Source organism: Callorhinchus milii, unplaced genomic scaffold (assembly GCF_018977255.1).
Source record: "Callorhinchus milii isolate IMCB2004 unplaced genomic scaffold, IMCB_Cmil_1.0 Scaffold8, whole genome shotgun sequence".
Lineage (NCBI taxonomy): Eukaryota > Metazoa > Chordata > Chondrichthyes > Chimaeriformes > Callorhinchidae > Callorhinchus > Callorhinchus milii.
In genome coordinates this window covers 11,649,751-11,671,913 of record NW_024704749.1, presented here as the reverse complement: position 1 = coordinate 11,671,913, position 22,163 = coordinate 11,649,751, and the positions used below count along the sequence as shown (strand labels likewise).

Below are 22,163 nucleotides of genomic sequence, written 5' to 3'. Positions count from 1 at the left end.
GCCATTCAACCCTCCACCAGCGCAGCCTGACATCACTATAGGTGCTGATTTGTTCACCTGATCTGAAAACAAGGCTTGACAAATTGGCAGCGTCCTCACAATCAGACTTCATTCACTGCCTCTGCCATCAATCGGAGGCTTTTGTTTTCCTTTACAAGACATTCGATCAGCACACTCCCCGCGTCAATGGCCTTAGAACGGAAACCGTCAACTGCTCTCCAGGTTACCTCAATGTCAGTCTCCCTCAGACCCTTTCTTCCCATCACCCCTATGATTGCTGTAATAATAATAATCCCCATCTCTCCACACCCACCGTCAGTGGCTGTGCCTTCAGCCACGACACCTCTAAACCTATGTACCTCCCTGCCTCACCCCCTTACTATCTGTCTGTGCTTAAATCCCACTTTAAGACCTATCTCTTCGCCCACACCTTCCCCCTAATGCCTGCCCTTATTATAAGGCAAACCTGCGTCTCTGTACATGAAACCCTTTCCGTTAATGTAATTCTCTCAAAGTTTGTAACTCCTGCTTAGGACTTTGCCAACAAAGTGACAGCTCCATTGTCTCCCCGAGGGTGTTCAACCTACAATTGAATACACAGAGAACCAGGATAAGAAGGATACCATTACTCAATGGGGAGCTGCTGTGTGCATCAAGGACACAGTCAATCCAGCACATCATTCATGTAGCAATTGTAACTGGCATCTGGAAGGACCAACAAACAGTTTTTTTTTAAAAAATCCTTGCATTTGATATAGCGCTTTTCACGTCGGGAGGACGTCCCAAAGCGCTTCGCAGAACACACTGTAAAGTGAATTGACTATATTTGTGGGCGAACGCGGCAGCCAATTGCGCACAGCGATGTCCCACAAACAGTCGTGGATTGAAAGTGACCAATTTATTATTGTTTTGGTTTTGAAGGGATTTTTATTAGGCTCTGTGTGGAGTAAGGAAACTTGCCCAAGGTTTCGCCCTCTGCCGGGGATTGAACTCAGGTCTCTCACTTACAAAGCGAGTGGTCTAACCACTGAGCTACAGGACTCCACTTTATTAAAAACTTACTAATAATGCTTGGCAAACATTGATTTTTGGAGCTTTAATAATACTAATATGCTTCCTAAGGTTATAATAGTAATAATAATAATCCCTTGCATTTGATATAAATTCTTTAATTGAGTAAAAGTTTGTGAAAATGTAGAACGCATCTTCCAGGTCACCTGCATTTGTCTGTAACTGACACATAACTAACTGGTGAAGTTCAACAATGTGTATTATTTGTTTGAAACCCTATGCTTTGCTTTGAATCCACATTACAGGTATCATTGTTTTGTTACGGTCTGGAATGCACTGCCTGAAAAGCTGGTGGAAGCAGATTCGGTAGTAGCTTTCAAAAGGGAATTGGATAGAAACTTGAAAAGGAAAGATTTGTAGGGCTCTGGGGTAAAAGCAGGGGAGAGTTGGTAGCTCTTTCAACATTCCCTCTGGCTCTTAGCAGATGGCAAAGTGAGGCAATATATCTATGAGGAAGATTCCGAGTCAGTCACTGAAGAGAGATTAAATTGGCTGCCGCGTTTCGCCCTCAACTACACAGTCAATTCACGTTACAGTATATTCTGTGAAGCGCTTTGAGACGTCTCAACAACGTGATAAGGCACTGTTTCAAATGCAATGATGATTGTATCATTGTTATATTTTGGTTTGAATGAACCGCTCTGTGGTGTCGTACTGAATGCTCTTGTGCAGCCTTCACCATCAATCACAGCTCAGTAAATATAGCCATCAGCCTTACCCAACAAGCCTAACAAACTCACAGGGAGCCCTGAGGATTTGGGTTTCACCCAGGTTATAATTAACTCGATTATTCATTAGTACGTTCAAAATTAGTTTATGTTTACAATTTTACTCATGTTTCGACAGGCCCGCTGCACGCCAACCACATGAAAGATTGGTTGTAAAACGATCTGTTACCCTCCTCCATCCCTCGGCCTCGCTTCCCCTCTCATTTTGCTCATCTTCAGATCTCACCTGAAGACTTACCTAAGCCTCAACTTTCACAAAGACAAAAAGCAAGTTCCTGAAATGGGTTCGTTTGTGAGGGGAACGAACAAAGGAACAGGAGGAGGTCATTCAGCCCCTCGAGCCTGTTCCAACATTCTATTAGATTGTGGCTGATCTGTACCTCAACTCCAGTTAGTTGATTAAGGGTTAACCACAGGCAATCACACGTGTGTATCTGTTTTTACGCCTGATAAGTCAGTCTGCGGGGAGGGCCTTGTTTGTGGGGGTTAGCTTGCTCTTGCCTGGTACCTGTGAGAAACTCTACAGTTCGGAGGCAAAGCTCCGTGCAGAAAATCACTCCCTGAAATAAAGCCAAAGAACAACAGCTTAAAGCTGGCATGGAATACCTGCAGAGCCGATCTACTTATAAAGCACCTTAATACCCCACATTTCCTCAGCCTCGCCTTTCAGCTCCCTTCAAGTCTTCCCTTCTTTGCTTGCCTCGTTCTCCCAAAACACCTGCCAGGGACTCAGCACAGACCCTGAGCTCCCTGTTTGAACTGGTGTAACACTGGGATCCTTTTTTCAAGGCTTGATCCTTGGCTAATCCCAGAACTGCAAATAGGTTTAACCCACTCTTGTTTCACCTAATCCTGAAATTTAAACCAGCGCCCTAAACCCTCGCTTACACTAAAGGCCAGGGAAAATTAAAGGATTTTTGCAGCAAATTATTACATGAGGGGTATCTATTAGGATTAAAGTCTCCACTGTTTGCTTGTGAGATTCACAAGGAATTTGTTCAGCATTGAGCTTGTCTTGTAGAGTCCTGTAGAATATTGGTTAGAGCACTCGCCTTGCAAGCGAGATTACACAGGGAGAGTTCCTTGAAACACTGAAGCAACAGTTCAGCATTAAACACAAAGCAAAACCTTAATTTTTATCAGAAATAACATTCGATTGGCAATAATTAATGTGGTCTCCGTTTACAAGCAGCTTGACATAAAAGGGCTAATCGACTGACAAGTTCTTAAAAGATATTTAAAAATAGTTTGGCTTAATTTAGCCATAAAATGCAGTGATTGAAAAGAGTATCAACTCAACAGCGATGCACTAACGCCAGGTAATCTTCAAGAACATAGACATGTTCACACCCAGCTCCGCAAGCAAGTCCCAGCACCATTGGGATCCTCCTTCACTTTGAACTGATCGCTGGAGGTGTTTCACAGTTGTATCATTTGTACGTAGTTGTGTGCACACATCACATTGTATTTCGATGCGGTATTGTTTTGCCTGGGCAATGGATGTCCTAGTGTTACAAGTTTGGGCGTGTGCTTGTATGCTGTGTGGGCTGAGAGTTTCTCTGGTGATCTTAACCCTTCCAAGGGCTGCAGTGCTATTGACGGCAACAGTAGAAACCCACGTAAGTCTGATCTGCACAACCATAATAACCCTTGCGTCAGACTCAGCGCCTTATCGCGTCTTCGAGACATCTCCCTCTACCCTTTGTGGAGTCCTGTAGCTCAGTGGTTAGAGCACTCGCTTTGCGAGCGAGAGACCTGAGTTCAATTCCAGGCAGAGGGCGAAACCTTGGGCAAGTTTCCTTACTCCACACAGAGCCTAATAATAATCCCTCAAAACCAAAAACAATAATAAATTGGTCATTTTCAATCCACGACTGTTTGTGGGACATTGCTGTGCGCCATTGGCTGCCGCGTTCGCCCACAAATATACAGTCAATTCACTTTACAGTGTGTTCTGTGAAGCGCTTTGGGACGTCCTCCCGACGTGAAAAGCGCTATATCAAATGCAAGGATTATTATTATTATTATTATTATATCTCAAAGCGCTTCGCGGGACACACCGTAGAGCGAACCGGTGGCGTATTTTGTGGGTACGAATCGTATAATGGCCCCGAGTTGTACATCTGCCCAAGCCCCGTTGAATTTTACTTTTCTTTAATGAGTTTGACATAAGTCATCCTTTGCATAAGTCGCATTAAAGTCATGGTCTCAGCTGATGGGGACTGTGTGTGAGAGCCACAGACCAGACATGGTCACGTGAGCACCGCCGCCGGAGACTACAACTCCCAGAGGTCCTCGCGCCCAAAAACACACAGACCGGAAGTTCCGGTTTTTGAGGCCTACGGTCAGCGGCGAAGCCTCGGGCTCAGGTTGGGGGTTGAATCCGTTAGAACTCCCCCCCCGGACCCGGACCCGGCGCTGAACTGCTCATTAACAACAACAATCATCTCCGGTATTGGACATCGAGAGCCGCGTTTGTTTTATTTATTTAGAGGTGTGGGTGTGGGGGCACTTCAGCCGCTCTGCCCCCCCCCCACCCCCTGGAACCCCATCCCCCGGGGCCCTCCCTCCTTCAGGACCCATCGCAAGACCCTCCTCTTCCACCGTGATTTCCATCCCCACCCCCACCCCCACCCCCAGCTCGGGTCCCCCCCCCCACACCACCCCGACCCCCCACCCCCCCACCCCGACCCCCCCACCCCCACACCACCACCCCCACCCCCACCCCGCCCCCCCCCCCCACACCCCCCCACCCCCACCCCCACCCCCACCCCGACCCCCCCCCCACACCCCCACCCCGACCCCACACCCCCAGCTCGGGTCCCCCCCCCTCCCCCCACTCTGTCTGTCCAGCGCCTCGGGACGTCCGCCCGACGTGAAAGGCGCTTTACGCGGGGAATGTTGTTGTTGTTGTTGTTATTAATTAGATGCGATTAATTAATCAATGTCGAATTCAGTCTCTGATAGGAATGACGATGACGACGATATGTTTTGAGGTAACACGGAAGCCTACTATCTAGAATAGACCAGAGACTTTTTTTGGTCACCCAGTAAATCAGTTATAACTAAATACATACAGTATAATAATATTATTATATTATTGTTATATATATATATATATATATATAACTGCAGAGTTAGAGACCCAGAAAAGTCACGACAAATTGACACAAAGAGCGAGCGAGCGAGAGAGAGAGAGACTGAGTCCGTGACGCTCCCGAGAGAGAGCGCGGCACGTTTGCCTTTTGTGGCGGTCAGCGAGCGATCATCGCTCCCGTTCTGCCCGTCCTCCCCGCTCGCCCGCCCGCTCGCCCGCTCGCTCCTGACTCCCGTCAACCTTCGTGCTGTTAACCCCTCTCGCACGGGCGAACGGTGAGATCGTGCGTGTAAGACAGGCTCCGTTTTGTTTGGCAGTGAACCCTCTTGTACGGATGGAAAGATACCCGGCAGCGAGCAGCGAGATCGCCTGCGTCCACGAAGGCAGCTCGCGCTTGTAAGGGCGCCCTTCGCGCGCAGTACAGCGTCTCCCAACAGTGTCGCGCGGGAGCAAGCGATCGAGACCGTAGACCAGTCGAAGAGGTAAGCTCAACTTTCTTTGTTTGGCAGAAATCCCTCTTGTATGTAAGATTACCTGCTCATGTCCTGCCCGAAATCGGCCCCTGCGTCTTTACTGGATTTTGAGGAAGAAATCCAGTTTTAAAAAAAATAAATGCCGCTTCTTTGTAGTAAAACTTGCTTGAGTCTGATCTGTATAAATCGTATAATTGATCGCCCAAGTTGTACATCTGTCCCATTCAAGAGTTTATATTCTATGCAAGTTTCACATAAACCATGCTTTGTATAAGTCATATTAAATGTATTATCCCGACTGATACGTCTTAACATGAGACAAATTACAGGGTCAATCACCAGTTGTTGACGTGTAAAGCGGTTACAGACAATGATTATAGACATTTCAGCCCAGAAGGAGGCCATTCGGCCCATCACGCCTCTGCCAATATTTACACTAAATATGTTTTGAGTGCTTTTTTTTAATTTAAAAAGGCCATTTGTTACCAAAATAAGAAAGTTCCTGTTTCTGTTTCTGTCCCACTCTCGTCTGGCTTCGATGTGTGTGGGCTGCCCAAAAACCTGTGATTTTTTTCCTACTTTCCCACCCACTCCCATCTTAGGGGAAGACGTTAACCTCACTCCCCTTCTGTGCCCTGTTCAGGTGGATGTTAAAGATCCTGCAGGGCTATTGGAAAAGAGAAGGGAATTTCTCTCTCCCAGTGTCCTGCCCGACAGTCTCCCAGATAATATCAGTCGCTAACTCCATGGCTGGAGTTCTGCATTAACCAAGGAAAACTGTCAGGGTTTGTTTTTTGAAAAAAATCTGATGGAGAGAAACTAAAGTAAGCTTTTTATCAATACAGTGGTAAGCAGCAGTCTGTGCTATAGAAGGAAGCATCATAGAAGAAAACAGGTTCATTCTATTGACCTGCAAAGTGGAAACACTACTTCAGTGAACGAGTAGTAAACGTATGGAACAGGCTCCCGAGGGAGACAGACAGTGGAAGGAAGCAGAAAGTGGATTCTTTCAAGAACACATGAGACAGATTTTTGTTAGGAAATAATATCTGGGGATACAGTGTATAGTTTGGGACACGACATGTGCTCGTGATTGACTGCCAGGATGGTGGAAGGCGAACTGGATGGAGCTTGGTCTCCTTTCACCAGCAAATTCTTATATTCTTATGTTCTCAATGGCTGATTTGAGGTCTCCTCTCTCGGAGTCCCACAGTCACGGTGTTGGATTCTGATCAGTCTATCACAGCAAGAATGCCTTTGTCAACATGTGGGACTTGTACAGTGTACACTCCACTCCCTGATGGCAATCCAGCATTCATTGCCTTTGCCCTTGTTCTCATCCCTAACTTCATTAGAGAGTCTGGCGTGTCATTTGCCCAACATTAACCCACAAAAGCTGAACAGTATCTGTGCGGAGCAGTAATTTGTGAAATAATGCAGAGGTCGGGAGTGTCACTGTCAGTCAGGTGGACGTGTCCGGCCGAGAGAATGCTTTGCTGGCAGACCGCTGTGGGGCTGAGATCTTTGAAGCCGGTAGAAATTGCCAAGGAAGCCTCCGAAGCTTGGGCTCCATATAGTAGCTTCAATTGAATTGGGGTCTTGGTCTCGGAGGTGCTGACAGATGCCCGGGTATGTGATTATTTCTGATTTAATAACATGAAGGGGAAGCGAGCTCAGGCTGATAATTAGCCACTAATTAGTGAGAATGTGATGACGGACGAGCCATCATATAGTCACAAGGAAACAAACTTTCTTTATCCCGAGCTTAGAGTCAGATTACAGTTCCTGTGTTATCTGGCTTCTGCTGAGAAGAAGACTGACTCTCCGTTAATTCATCAAAGAGCCACGGGATCCCACAATATATGGGATTGGGATGAGAATATTGACACAAAAAAAACTCTTTGATTCATCCCAACCAAATTAATCCCTTTCTCTACCTCCACCCCCCCCCCCCCACCACTCCACCCCCGTTTAAATTATTGCTATCTTAAAGTCTAAATTACACAAGCGATCTAGTTTCAGCTTTGAAAACGTGATGAATACGGACGATTTATTCACTCAATTTATTTCTCTCAATGGCTCCAAGTTTTATTATCGTCGCTCTCTTCTGATATCGCTCACTTTTTTTTTCTTTGATCATTTTTTTACCCCAGTCTTCTTTGCCTGGGACTGACTGACCGACTGACTGAAACCGCCCGTGTTGGTCGTTTGTGTTTTTATAAAAAGAGAGAGAAATTACCTCTACCTTCAGGAATAAAGCACTGGTGCTAAAATAACTAACTTTCTGTTCCACTCGCATGGTATCTTGATGACTAAATCCTTTCTTTGTCCTAACATTGCAGTGGGTAAAGTTCAAATATTTCTTAAGTTTTGTTAGCTTGAGATTCATGTCTTTGAACTCGAGTTGTGTTTAGACTTCTGTATCAAATGTAATAAGTCCCCCCCCCCACTCAATCCACGACTGTTTGTGGGACACTGCTGTGCGCAATTGGCTGCCACGTTTCGCCCACAAACTACACTACACTCAATCCACTTTACAATGTATTCTGTGAAGCACCTTGAGACGTCTCAATGACACGATAAGGCATTATATCAAATACAAGGATTATTATTAATAATACATGAACTACATACTCTTTAACGGCTGACAACTTTATATTCAAAATTCTCTGTTTTCCTCACCCCATCTATGTTAAGCTCTTTACTCTAAATCTCTTCCCTGCGTGAGAGGTGCTGTGTGAGTGCACGTTGTGTGCACTCAGTAGCTAGTTGGTTAGTTCATTGTACTGATGGCACAATGAGTTGACATTAGGAACAGCCCTGTCCAAAAATAGCATTTGTTTTCTTTGTCCCGATGTTGACAGTAAAAGCTTTTTAAAAACTCCCAAACAGAAATGAGCTAAAGCAAAATGCACTTCCGAACTTTTATTAGACTTCAATGGCTGTGAGAACAGCTATCTTTAATCACCCAACATTTACTTAAGAAACACTGACTCTAATTGGGGAGGCTGGGCTGACAAATCTGTGTGGCTGACAGATTAGCAATGGACAATTAAGCTGAGCCTGTTAACCAGGAGGTTTTCTGATCATGACAGGATGTGTGACTCTTTTAGTTGCTGCTGAGGTTTGCAGAAGAAACAACACCAAGTTGCAAATAAGTCATAAGAGTGTTACTAAAAAAAAACACCCTCTTTCCGCGCTTGATTATCGCTCTTTCCCTGAAATCGCTGTGTGCGTGAGATTAATTGGAAATGGAACGAAAGTTTCTTTCCTGTCAGCGCTGATCAGAGAGTTGCCTTCGAATGTGATGAATGACCTGCTTACTCCCCAACCCACTAGACGCTGCCTCCGCTTGCCTGGCTCCAGCCTCCTGCATGTCCTTCGTGGTCTCCGTTCCCACACCTGCGGCCGTGCTTTAAGCCACTACACGCCAAAACTCTGGAACTCTCTCCCTCAATCCCTCCTTCCCCACCTGCAGGTCGAGCCTGAAGACCTTCCTTCTCGACCGTGTCTACCGTCTTAAGACAAAAATTTAAACAAAACGATTAGCTGGAATTTTGGAGCCTGGGTTCATCCCAAAGAATTCCAATGAACACGAGTGTCCCCTTTTCCCTGGTGAAAAACTGTCTGGAGATTGAACACTGGTGACATGTTTACGAGTGCTGGTGTGGAGGAACCACTTTAAGCCTCACTGTGAAAGGGGAGCTGAGCTAATGAACACAGTTAAATCCTTTTAGGTTAATGACTGTGTTGGTGTTGATGTAAGACCAGCTCTTGAGCACTATTGGCCTCAGTTAGCACTTTCAAAGTAGTGAGGTGGCCCATGATATTGGCATTAAAACATATTGAAATATCACTGTCCAGGCAAACAATAATAATATTCCTTGCATTCGATATAGCAGCTTATCACGTCATCGAGACGTCTCACAGCGCTTCACAGGTTATACATAAAGTGTAGTGACTGTGTATTTTGAGGGCGAAATGCAGCAGCCAATTGCTCACAGCAGTGTCCCACAAACAGTCGTGGATTGAGTAAGCAAATTATTATTATTGTTCGTATATATTTTTTACAAAACAGAGCGGAGGGCTTGTTGAGCACAACTTATCGTAGTGTTGTTGGAGAGTTCGGAGTGAGATTAATATCATCTGAGCGGCTGTCTGCATGTGAGGTTAAACGCAGCGGTGAAATAATTATTTTCGGGAGGGTTGTGTTGGGGTGGGTTGGGGTGAAGAGTATCTCCTTTCTCTCTATCTCTCCCCAGAGATGGATGGCATGGACACATTGATGCTCGTTCGTTAGTCATTGATCCGAGTGTTAGTCTAGCCAACAGCAGATGAAATTCATCAAACAGGTGGGCCCTGCTGACTGGATTGTCAGTTGGACATAAACCCCTTTAACCCTATCTCTCACCGCTTTCCTGAGGTTCCATTTGTGGTTTAATCGTTCGAGATGGTTTACTTCTTTGTAAAACTACAATGATTACTTGGAGTCCTGTAGTGTAGTGGTTAGAGCTCTCGCCTCGCAAGTGAGAGGACCTGAGTTTGATTCCCAGGTGGGCGAAACCTTAAGCAAGTTTCCTTACTGCACACGCCCTCTGTTTACGCAGCCGTGATTAGGAACCCGGTTGTTAGTCTATTGACGGATCGCCTTCCTGGGGTAATAATCCCCTCAAAAATAAATGTGGTCTCTCAGTCCACGACTGTTTGTGGGACACTGTTGTGCACAATTGGCTGGCGTGTGGAGTATGGAAATTTCGCCCCAACCTGCCCGGGAATTGAGTCCGGGTTCTCTCGCTTGTGCACTAACCACTACGCTATGGGGCTCCGTTCAGCATATGAGGCTTTAAAACAAAATGGCTTTATTTTTACTCTTCTGTTACAATAGGACACCTGTCCCTGCAGAGATCGCCTCCCCCATGGCGCGGTCTCCTCCCGATCCGATGTGTGTACTGCGCGGGACACGGGCTGCGGTGAACACACTGCACTTCTGCTGTGGAGATCAGGCCGGCTCTGATCTCGCCCTCTTCTCTGGGTGAGAATCCTTTACTCCGCTTCCCACCTGGAAATCCAACCCAGGTCCTCGCGCTCGCGAGCGAGTACCCTGCAGGACTCCAAGCTGTACAATAAACGCCATACAAAGATGAGAGACACCTGCCCACACTGCGCTGTGCGTTCCAGAGGATTCCAGCCGTTAGTGTAACCACTAATCCTCTTATCTGACTGGCTCTATCCTCACTGCTTTGAGCATGATACCAGAGATTTGCTTCCTAACTCTACCTAAAGGGATCAATTATTCTGGGTGGGTTGATGCCAAGAGGAAATAATGCAGCTGGACCATCTCCCATTTACTGTTGTTTCCAATTCATAGCGCTTAGTTGGAAGTTAGGAAGAGCTTTCTGTTTACCTAGCGTAATTAGGAACCTGTTTGGCAGATCACTTTCCGGGGGCAATAATCCCACCCAAAAAAAATGTGATCACTTAATCCACGACTGTTTGTGGGTCCCTGCTGTGCGCAATTGGCTGCCACGTTTCTCCCACAAAATGCAGAGTCGCTCCACTTTACAGTATATTCTGTGAAGCACTTGGAGGCATCTCAATGACGTGATAAAGTGCTGTATTAAATGCAAGGATTATTATTAGCTCATGACATAACAGACACATTTTTAAAACGCATACATTTGAACATTTCTATTTGAATTCTATGCTTATTAGTAAAATAATAATAGTAATCCTTGCGTTTCATATAGACGTTGAGACGTCTTAAAGCGCTTCACAGAATATATTGTCAAGTGTCGTGATTGTGTATTTTGTGGCGAAACATAGAAAAATATGGAAATTACATGTAATGTTTAATATTATTGAGGGAAGCTTTGTTTTCAGGCAAATCATGGTTTAAAGTGACTCTGATTTGACAGAGTTTAGACCTTGTCACTTGATCTCGATTAACAGCTCAGCCAATGGACTGATCCACATTTGGAATCTGAAGACGCACAGGGCAGACACAGTTCTGGGGGGTCACAGTGGCCAGTCTGTATTATGGGTACAAACTCTACAACACAGAGAGACGCTGTTCAGGTTAGTGGGTTCTGAAATCTGACCCTTCCCAGCGCCCACATACACACACACACACACACACACAGACAGACACACTCAAACACACACACACGTATACATACAGTACATACGTTTTCGCCCACAACAGTCAAACACTTCACAGTGTATTTACAGTATATCCTGTGAAGCGCTTTGAGAATCTCCAACCCGCTGCTCGCTGCCTCCGCTCGACTGGCTCCGGCCTCCTGCTTGTCCCTCGTGCCTCTGTTCATCATCATTGGCCGTTCTGTCAGCTGCTTCGCCCCGAAACTCTGAAACCCTCTCACTCAATACCTGCGCCTCGGCCCCTCCTTCCCCATTTTCACATCTTCCTCTTCGACCATTGCCTAACGTCTCTCTCCCCCCCCCCCCCCCACCCCAGAGCTCGGCTCCGGGCTCCTCTGCCACTGTCAAGCGCTCTGGGACGCCACTCTGTGTGAGGGGGCGCTGTGTAAATGCAAGTTGTTGTCACCAAGCCAGGGGCGTGATTCGGCTGTGCGTGTGTGGGACCTGGCGGAGGGGAGGAGTGCAGTAACAGACTCCATCCCAGTGGAGAGTTATGGCTTCTGCCAGGGTTCCCTGCTGGAGGGCAATGCTGGTCACTACCTGCTAGCTTTGCCCGGGAAAGCCACCTCAGAGGTAATGTGCTCTCACATCACACAGATTTGTAATAATAATAATACTTGCATTCGATATAGCGCCTTATCATGTTATTGAGATGTAAAGCGCTTCACAGAATACACTGCCCAAGGTTTTGCCTGCCCGGGAATCGAAGCTGGGTCCTCTCGCTTTGGGAGGTGAGCGCACTGACCACTACACTACGGGACTCCATGGGGTTTGGCGAATGTTGGCATTGACCCAAAGGTCAGTCATTTTGACCAAAGCGACCCTCGATGCCATTTCTGTAGCTTGATGGAGGACACACTCCACAGGACATAGACAAACTGCTTCTTGATTATTACTAATGCATTTCAAGCTTTTCAACCGAGTGATGTGTGCTCTCCTACCTTAAACAATCGCCTGTGGCTTTAAAGCGTGTGACCGAACAAGTATGGACTTGGAAGTAGCGCGGATTAATTGTGGATGTGTGTGTGTGTTTTTTTTATTCCAATTTAGGTGAAGATCATAGATGTAGTTAATAAGACGCCAGTCTGCACTCTAAACCCGGCAGCAGATGCTAAACTGGGCATGCCCATGTGTCTGAAACTATGGCAGGTAAAACACACGCACACAGACACACACACAACACACACACACAACGTGGAGCACAAAGAGAACGTAGCTCCTAATGACTCGTATCATCACAGCGTGCAACCGCGGTTTTGATCAGAAGTTTTTTGTTTTGCTTTTCGCTCGTCTCTTGATTTCTCCCAAAACTATAATTTTGCCAGGACCCAGTGAATCAGACAGAGAGGCGAGCAGCAGGCAGAAGGTGTGTGGGCGGGAGGGTGGGTTGGAGAGAGAGAGAGAGTGGAGTATTGGAGCCTGCCTTTTTTGGGTTGAAAAGATGGTTCTTTGTCAATGTCAAGAATAGGAAATGATAATCTTGCTTTCAACCTATTTGGGGATTAACAAGGCTGGTGATTAGAGAGGTTTGCAGGAGCTGTGATAGGATAGGATGGAATAAGCAGTAAATATTTCAGTTAAGGTGCAGTAATTTTTCCCCAACCAATATTGTAAGTAAGAGACAGTTTGGGTTGGGAGGAGGCTGTATTAGTGATAAGTGTGAACATGCCAAGATTCAAGACAAATTACTTATTTCTTTTACGTGCCTCAACTTCACAAAGTCTGCCCGGTGCTGTTGTAGCTTTGTGGTTTAATCGCTTCATTGTTCAGTGATATTAACAGTAATTTCACTTTGCACCTGTTGGTGAAACCTTAACAATATACTAGATGTTGGCACATCATTCAGTGCCTCTCCCTGTTACACTGTCAGCTACCACACACCAACCTCTGCCTGCTGCTCGCCTCTCTGTCTCAAACACTGGGTACCAGCTTTGCTAAAGATTGATTTGTAGCTAGTGTTGTCGTATTGTTATTGCATACTTAGCTGCCATTGACGTGTGTGTGGTATGTGTGTGTGTGTGTGTGTGTGTGGTGTGTGTGTCTCTGTGTGTGCATGGTGTGTGTGTGTGTGGTGTGTGTGTGTGGTGTGTGTGTGTGGTGTGTGCATGGTGTGTGTGTGGTGTGTGCATGGTGTGTGTGTGTGTGTGTGGTGTGTGCATGGTGTGTGTGTGTGTGTGGTGTGTGCATGGTGTGTGTGTGTCTGAGTGTTGACTGTCTAGTGGGACTGAGCAGCCCTGACACAGAGAGAGACTGACTGACATTTCCATGCGATGTTACCGTCTCTCTCTCTCTGCCTCTCTCTGCAGCTCGAGCCCTGCTCTCGGCCCCTGCTACTGGCCGGCTATGAGGACGGATCGGTGACCCTGTGGGACGTGTCGGAAGGGAGAATGTTGACCCGGCTGGCCTGCCAGGGAGAACCAGTCATGTGTCTTGACTTTGACCCCCAGAAGGCCAAGGGTATCTGCGGCTCTTCGGCAAAGCTTCTCAGCTCCTGGACACTTGACAGGCAACAGAGCCTAAAGGTCAGCCTGAATCACCTCCGTGTCATTTATCCAGCTCCACACTAACAGTCTGATACCCTGAAACAATATTTAGTCATGAAGAGGAGTTGTTACAGAGAACTGGGCCCAATTAATCATCTTCCAGTTCCAATATCTAGAGCCTGGCCCTGTTGTCTGGGTGTCAATCAGAATGGGGGCTCGCAATGTTAACATTTAATTTCTTTAAGTCAATACAGTACCAGCCAGCCCAGTCCCGTCAGCCGCCCAGCCAGCCAGCCAGCCAGCCCAGCCGCCCAGCCAGCCGCCCAGCCAGCCAGCCGCCCAGCCAGCCAGCCAGCCCAGCCAGCCAGCCGCCCAGCCAGCCAACCAGCCAGCCCAGCCAGCCAGCTAGCCAGCCCAGTCCCGCCAGCCGCCCAGCCAGCCAGCCAGCCAGCCCAGCCAGCCAGCCGGCCGCCCAGCCAGCCGCCCAGCCAGCCGCCCAGCCAGCCAGCCAGCCAGCCCAGTCCCGCCAGCCAGCCGCCCAGCCAGCCAGCTGCCCAGCCAGGCCAGCCCGCCAGCCGCCCAGCCAGCCAGCCAGCCAGCCGCCCAGCCAGCCAGCCCAGCCAGCCAGCCGCCCAGCCAGCCGCCCAGCCAGCCAGCCCAGTCCCGCCAGCCGCCCAGCCAGCCGCCCAGCCAGCCCAGCCCAGCCAGCCAGCCAGCCAGCCCAGCCAGCCAGCCAGCTAGTGGCCAGACAGACATCAGGTTATTAACAAGCTCTGTGTTTGTTGAGGGTTTAAGAAATAATTTTTTAATGTTACAAAAAGGAATTTCTTAGGAGGAGATTCGGAGATCTTGTTAGGATTGGAGCGCAGTGATCAAGGCAGATTCCATGCTAGCTTTCAGGAGCTTGATATGTAAAGAGGAGCCTTTGATAATGATAATCATAATAATTGATGATAATAAGAAGAAAGGCTGTGGATTATGGCTGGATCCATTCACATTTTCAAGACTGAGGTGGATAGATGTTTGTTAGGTCAGGGGATCAGGGGAAATGGGGCAAAGGCGGGTATTCGGAGTTGAGGTACAGATCAGCCATGAGCTAATAGAATGGTGGAACAGGGCCGAGGGGCTGAATGGCCCCGAAAACAGAAAACTGGCAAAACTTACCGTGTTAAGTACTGTGTTGGCCACCCACTGACCTATTATTAAAACAAATAAACTTGTCTCTCCGCGGAAGACAAAAAGAAAATCGATTTCATATCTCCTCTGCACCGTGCATGCTGTAAGTGAAAACAGATGCTGTGTTATGCAGACCATGTGCGTATAGCAATAGCCCTGTCCCCCCGTGTAAATCTCAAATGCTTTTTGTTATGTGTATTTTGCTGTCAGGCCGTATCTGTGTATGATTATATGTTACTTCCCTCCCATAATATTGTTCTGGTTAAATAGGCAGCGTTCCTTATACCACAGTGAGCAGGAGTCACAAAGGGCTCTTTATAACCATAATAATAATAATAATAAACCTTGCATTTGTTACAGCGCCTTATCACATCAGTGAAACGTCTCAAAGTGCTTCGCGGAATATGCTGTAAAGCTTAGTGACTGAGTATTTTGTGCGCAAAACGCGGCAGCCAATTGGGCACAGCAGTGTCCCACAAACAGTCATGGATTGAGTGAACAAATTTTATTTATTTTGTGAAGGGACTATTGCCCCCGGAAAGCGATTCTCCATTCAACTAACAACCGGGTTTCTATTCACTGCTGGTAAACAGAGGTGCGTGGAGTAAGGAAACTTGTCTTAGGTTTCACCCTGACTGACCGGAAATCAAACCCGGGTCCTCTCGCTTGCGAGGCGAGGGCGCCAACCACTGAGCTACAGGACTCCATTATAACCATAATAGCTTAGGAAAAAAGCACATGGAGTTAAGACGTGCAGGGGACATTGCAATTTGTGGGGAAGGTAATAAGATAATAAAAAAAGTTTTATTTTCAAAACAAAATAAAAAACAGTAGAGGCTGTTCCAGGTGAAACAAATTAAAGTCACTTGAGACAAAGCAGACGTTTTAATACTGAACAGTTAATTATTATTTATGGTTTCCATCTTCATTCCCAGTCTCAAGAAGTGTTGGAGCTGGTAAACCCTGGAGTGGCTCAGGTGTGCCTTCGTCAGGACAAGAGAATTCTAGCCACCGCCGGCTGGGATCAGCGCATCCGTGTATTTAGCTGGAAGAAACTGAAAGCTTTGGCAGTGCTGCAGTACCACACAGACAGTGTGCACTGTGTGACCTTCTCTGACCACTCCGCTCTGTCACCAAGACTCCTAGCCGCAGGCTCGAAAGACCAGCGCATCAGCTTGTGGTCTCTCTACAACCAGACGTGAAACAGGTTGATTTTGCTGTTACGGCAATTCCCAGTGTTGAGGGATTATTACCCCCGGTAAGCGATACGCCAATCGACTAACCACCAGGTTCATACTTACTGCTGGGCAAATGGAGGCAGGTGTGTGGAGTAAGGAAACTTGCCCCGACCTACCCCGGAATCACAAACCCGGATCCTCTCACAAGCTCCACTAATGTGATCTGGTTTTACTGCACATTTCCCCCCCACCCTCGTGTTTCCTTTTTGCCTGAAATTGTGTGTGTTTTTTATATAAAATAAATAATAGCAAATATTGTTAAACAGTACTTTATGTTCTCTAAAGTTTTAATAATACTAATAATCCTTGCATTTGATAAAGCCCTATCACGTCTTCAAGTTGTTTCAAATACTTTGCAGAATATACTGTAAACTGTAGTGACTGTATTTTGTGGGTGAAGATAAGCCTTTATATCAAAATGCAAGGATTGTTATTAATAATATATCTGTCTGTAAAGAGCTGGGTCATGTAAAATGAGAAGTGATGGCCAGGACACTGGATTATATTGTGGACTTTATAGCTGTTCCAGGAGGGACGAGATAATTCAGCACAGATCAGGATTGAACCACATTGGGCTAATAGTGCACCCAGGCACTGCGGTTTACAGACTAGCCCATCAGGCCAGCGAGTGCTACTCACTCAATTGGTGATGTGAAATCTTTTCCTCGGCTGTTTTGTTTCTCAAAGTCTCATTAATCATCTTCACATTCCCGGACTGAGCGCCACCCTGTATTAATCCTCCAGTCTGCTCGTGGCTTCCCATAGCCTTCCTGGTGAGGATCACAGAACCAGAGAAATCTTCTCCACAGAGGCAGGCAGCCAAGCTATTGTATTAGTGTTACTGTTTGCTCCTAGACTGAAACTATATTATTGGCCCACAAATAATAATAAATATTAATACTCTTTGCATTTGATGCAGCGTCTTATCACATCATTGAGACGTCTGGAAGCACTTCATAGGATATATTGTAAAGTGAATTGACTGTATATATTGTGGGCGAAACGCAGCACAAACAGTCGTGGAATGAGTGAGTGACCAATTGTATTTTGGGGGGAAATGTTGGCCAGACCACTAGGAGCTGAGGTTTACAACAACAACAACAATAATAATCCTTGCATTTGATACAGTGCCTTTTTCAACTCGGGAGGAAGGACCTCAAAGTGCTTCACTTTACGGTGATTGGCTGCGAAGTGTAGTGACTGTTTTTGTAGGCGAACGTGCGATGTGTCAAATTGTTTTTCAACTGAGAGGAAATCTTTGGAGGGAGCTGAAAGCCCTCAGCGTGTGAGTTAAATAACATATCAGCATATTCCTAGGGTTTGGGAGATTAGACGGTTAACCTACGTTGAGCCTTTTGGTGTGTGAATGGCTCATTAATGAGCAATAAATCACAGGACGAGGACAGGAGGTTGCAAGGTTAGCAGAACTTCCCTGTCACTGGGAGGAAACTCGCCCAAGCCAAACAGCTTGTTCTTAACAGGAATTAGTACCACTGGAATGAAAGGGAATACAAATCTACGTGGATCAGATAGACTTTTCCGCTCTGCTTTTATCTTAATTTGCTCGCAAGGAGAGAGAGAGGGGGAGAGAAAGAGCCAACTGCTGCATTGTGCTTTGGATTTACAACAATAATAATAATCCTATCATTTGATACAGCGCCTTATCGCATTGAGACGTCTCAAAGTGCTTCACAGAATACACTGTGAAGTGGTATGACTGTGGTTTTGTGCGTGAAACGTGGCAGCCGATTCACACACACACACAAAACAAGGTCACACAACCAGCCCTGACCAATTTTTTTNCACATGAGCTAAATCCTCAGTTTCTATATGATGAGCATTGTAGTCTTGTGAGGCTGTAGCTCAGTGGTTAGAGCCTCGCCTCGCAAGCGAGAGGACCCGGGTTCGATTCCCGGCAGAGCCAAACCTTAGGCAAGTTTCCTTACTCCACATACCTCTGTTTACCAAGCAATAAGTAGGAACCTGGTGGTTAGTCAATTGGCAGGTTACTTTCCGAGGGTAATAATTCCTTCAAAAAAAAATTGGGTCCATGACTGTTTGTGGGACACTGCTGTGCGCAATTGGCTGCCGTGTTTTGCCGACAGAATACACAGTCACTCCACTTTACAGTATATTCTGTGAAGCACTTGGAGGCGTCTCAATGACGCGATGAGGCGCTGTATCAAATGCAAGGATATTATTATTAATTAATTTCAGCTTCCCGTTTCACTGTGATTGAGAGCAGCAATAACCGAGTGAGCCCTGGAACCCTTCAAGACTTGCAAAAGAAAATTGCAAATGGCAGAGAACTCACTTTTCAGGCCTATCTGCAAACCCTCATCCCTCCCTGGCCATATATCAACCTCATGACTTCTGAAGGTATCAATTACTTGCAAATTCATCAGCCACAGAACGCCTTCCTGTTGGCAAAAGTCTAACGAACATGTTTTTCTGTTAAAAAAAATTTAACATTCATACACTGGGGGATGGATTTCAGGGTTTTGTTCATCAGCCAATATTGTCACAAATGTTTGCCCCATAAAACACACAGTCACTTCACTTTACGCTCCATCCTGTGAAGCGCTTTGGGACGTCCTCCCGACGTGATAACAATACATTAATATAATTATATATAAAATGTAACATTCAAGTAATAAAATATTAATATTTAAACATTAAATTACACAAGAATAATGCAGTGTTCTGTGGGTGTTTTATCTTTGCTGCCAGATTGGGTTTTGAGAGATTTCCACCACTTTTGATCTATTCGGAGGCTTTGTATGTTGGATAAAAGACTAGTGTGTTACAGCTATTTCCCCCACCCATCCTCGCTCATTGTATCTGTACAGTAACTGACGACACACAGGAAGGGAGAGAACGGAGGGGAAAGAAAAATCAAAGTATCAGATTCAAAGGGAAAATTAGGAGTGACCCTGAAAAAGTACACAAAATGTTTTGCGAGTGTCATAACTCGTTCGACCTTGAGAGCGTGGCTAGCAATTTCCCATCAGGGACCCCAGTCTATTTGGTGTCAAACACGTGTAAATGGGAAGTTTCCGTCTATCCTGTGATCAATCGAATCCTTTTAATATTACCAGCAGATGTGAGGCAGAAATTCAGGAAAGACATCATTGCAGATGATTTGGGAAGTCAATAAAGGGAAGTTAACTATGGCAGGAAGAGTGCAGGTGTGAATGGAAAAGGGCAGAGGAGAATTACTTGTTATTTTCAAATGAAGTTATGACCATAATAAGTTGTTTCCATTTTAAAAAAAACCGATCAAGGCGTCTGCAGACTTCACCCAGTGTCAAACTGGCAAATATTAATACAATAATAATCCTGGCATTTGATACGGCCCCTCATCGTGTGGTTGAGACGTCTCAAAGCGCTTCACAGGAAAGACTGTAAAGTGAAATGACTGTGTATGTTGTGGGCCAAACGCAGCGGCCAATTGCGCACGGCGGCGTCCCCACAACCAGCCGCGGATTGCTTGGATTATTCTCATTGTTTTGCTCGTCAATGTCACTCACCGTAATGTTCAAGCGCTCTGGGCTGCTGCCCTGAGCACGATATCAATGCGAGTCGTTGTCCCGAATCTTTTCGGGATCAACAATTGGTTGTAGTAATATATGAACCCTCGAGATGGCGACGTTGATTACATTTATTGCGGCTGAACGAGGAAAGTGAAAACACATTCCCGAGGTTTTTAGAACACAATAAAACATGCAATAAACTCCGTCAACCCTCAGAGCTGTTACTTCAACATCGGTAGCTGTTGAGGAACAGGATTCGGCCCGTGCTTTTTTTGTTGTTGCTTTGTCAGAATTGCTTTTAGCTCCACCGCGCTACAAATGCTCTTCATTTTATAACAATGTGCAATGAAGACCATAAAGCATGTTTTAAGTACAGTCTGTTTTGCCCACAAAATGCGCAGTCACCCCCACTTTGCAGTGTATCGTGTGAAGCACTTTGAGACATGCCAACGACGTGATATTGTTATTACAATAAATACGCCTTTCAATCGCCTATAACGCTTGCCAACCTTCAATACCTCGCTCACACCTGAACGTGTATCCGAGACACACACGCGGGAGAGAGAGAGAGAGAGAGTGCCCAAAGGGATATGTTGACTGTGTATTAAATAAACTTCCAGCCCATTGTTAAAAAAAATGACATTTCAACACTAACTGTACCCTAATCCCATCAGCGGTAACAGCCATTTGAAAAGGTGTTGAGCCTCGATCAGATTATAGGAGATTAAATTACTCACTGTGAGGAGTTCAGAAGTGTGAGTGAACTATCAACACTTTCAAGAACAGTGATGTGATCAGTGCCAGGGCTCTTTCCTCTCTCATCATTGCCTGGATGTCTTTTGCCGAAATCGATACGAAACAATTAAAACTCGGTTGTCTGTGGAATTGTCAATTATTGCTTCACAACAATATACAGCCCACAGAATGTAAAATACAGAGTCAATTTACAGTCCTGTGAAGTGCTTTGAGATGTCTTAACGTGATAAGGCGTTGTATCAAATGCAAGGATTATTATTATTATTAACTACAACATCTACAATTTGCATTTGCAATTTTGTACAATTTGCCTCGCCCCCTTCCTTCCCCAATTTAATAATAGAAATAATAATTTGGTCGCTCAATCCACGGCTGTTTGTGGGGACACTGCTGTGCGCAATTGGCTGCCGCGTTTCGCCCACAAAATACAAAGTCAATTCACTTTACAATATATTCTGTGACTGTGAAGCACTTGGAGATGTCTCAAAGATGTGAAAAGGTGCTACATCACATGCAAGGGTTATTATTATGGGATTATTATTATATATAAGTTGGACACTCTCCCTGACCGCACACACGGGTGAGAATCCCATTAGGAGGCTGTTTGAAGCTTCCTCTGCCCCTCGGCTCAGGCTGTGATGATGCGCCTGGCACAGGGCAGAGGACAAACACAGCTGTGTACAATAACGGAAGAGTTTGTGCTTCTCAGCAAGGCTGGCTCCCGCAGGGAGAAAACTGATTCCAACTCCATCTCACGCAAGGCAACCTTATCCCAGCCTGGCTCTGGGATGGCTCTGGCTTCCCTCTGCCTTTTCCTTTACAGTAAAACTCGTGGGCGGATTACATTTTCCGATCGGAGTTGAGCTGAGCTGTGGTTGATCTCACATTCAGGTAGTCTATCTAATCCCACCCTCCCTCCCTAACCACGACGCTACACAACCGTACTGCTCCACTCCAGGATATACTGTAAAGGGCAGTGACTATGTTTTGTGGCCGTTTTGAAACAAGACCTCAGTGATTAGGGCAGTGGAAGGAAATGTCACAAGGAATGTACAGGAAAGAAACACCGGGGATAACAGCTCACAGATATTTCAGCAGGAAGCCACCTGTTACTAGGTTTATTTATACTGTAAATCCTGATAAGGGCTCATAAATAATAATAATCCTGGCATTTGATACAGTGCCTTATCACATCTTTGAGACGTCTCAAAGAGCTTCACGGGATATACTGCAAAGTGAATTGACTGTATATTTTGTGGGTGAAATGTGGCAGCCAATTGTGCACAGCAGTGTCCCCACAAACAGTCGGGAATTGAGTTGGTGGTGGGGGGACTTTTTTAAGGGATTATTACCTCCCGGAAAGCGATCCACCGATTGAGTCACGACAGAGTTCCTACTTACTGCTGGTAAACAGGAGTGTGGAGTAAGGAAACTTGTTAAAATATGAGA

At 46.0% G+C, this 22,163-nt stretch overlaps 1 protein-coding gene across 3 annotated transcripts; it reads left to right on the top strand.

Annotated features, from left to right (window-relative positions):
* Positions 1–4,130: 4,130 nt before the first annotated feature.
* On the top strand, positions 4,131–16,470 carry gnb1l (guanine nucleotide binding protein (G protein), beta polypeptide 1-like). Of its 3 annotated transcripts, none has more exons than XM_042337827.1 (8): positions 4,131–4,168; positions 5,214–5,378; positions 10,255–10,401; positions 11,319–11,444; positions 11,939–12,101; positions 12,579–12,677; positions 13,835–14,050; positions 16,123–16,470. In XM_042337827.1, exons 3-8 carry the CDS (start codon positions 10,286–10,288, stop codon positions 16,387–16,389), a joined length of 987 nt encoding a protein of 328 aa, XP_042193761.1. In that variant the 5' UTR covers positions 4,131–4,168; positions 5,214–5,378; positions 10,255–10,285; the 3' UTR covers positions 16,390–16,470. The 3 variants fall into 3 exon arrangements, with proteins under 3 accessions (XP_042193761.1, XP_042193760.1, XP_042193759.1); XM_042337826.1 differs by lacking the exon at positions 4,131–4,168 and adding an exon at positions 4,696–4,795; XM_042337825.1 differs by lacking the exons at positions 4,131–4,168; positions 5,214–5,378 and adding an exon at positions 6,671–6,998.
* The last annotated feature ends 5,693 nt before the right edge of the window (positions 16,471–22,163 follow it).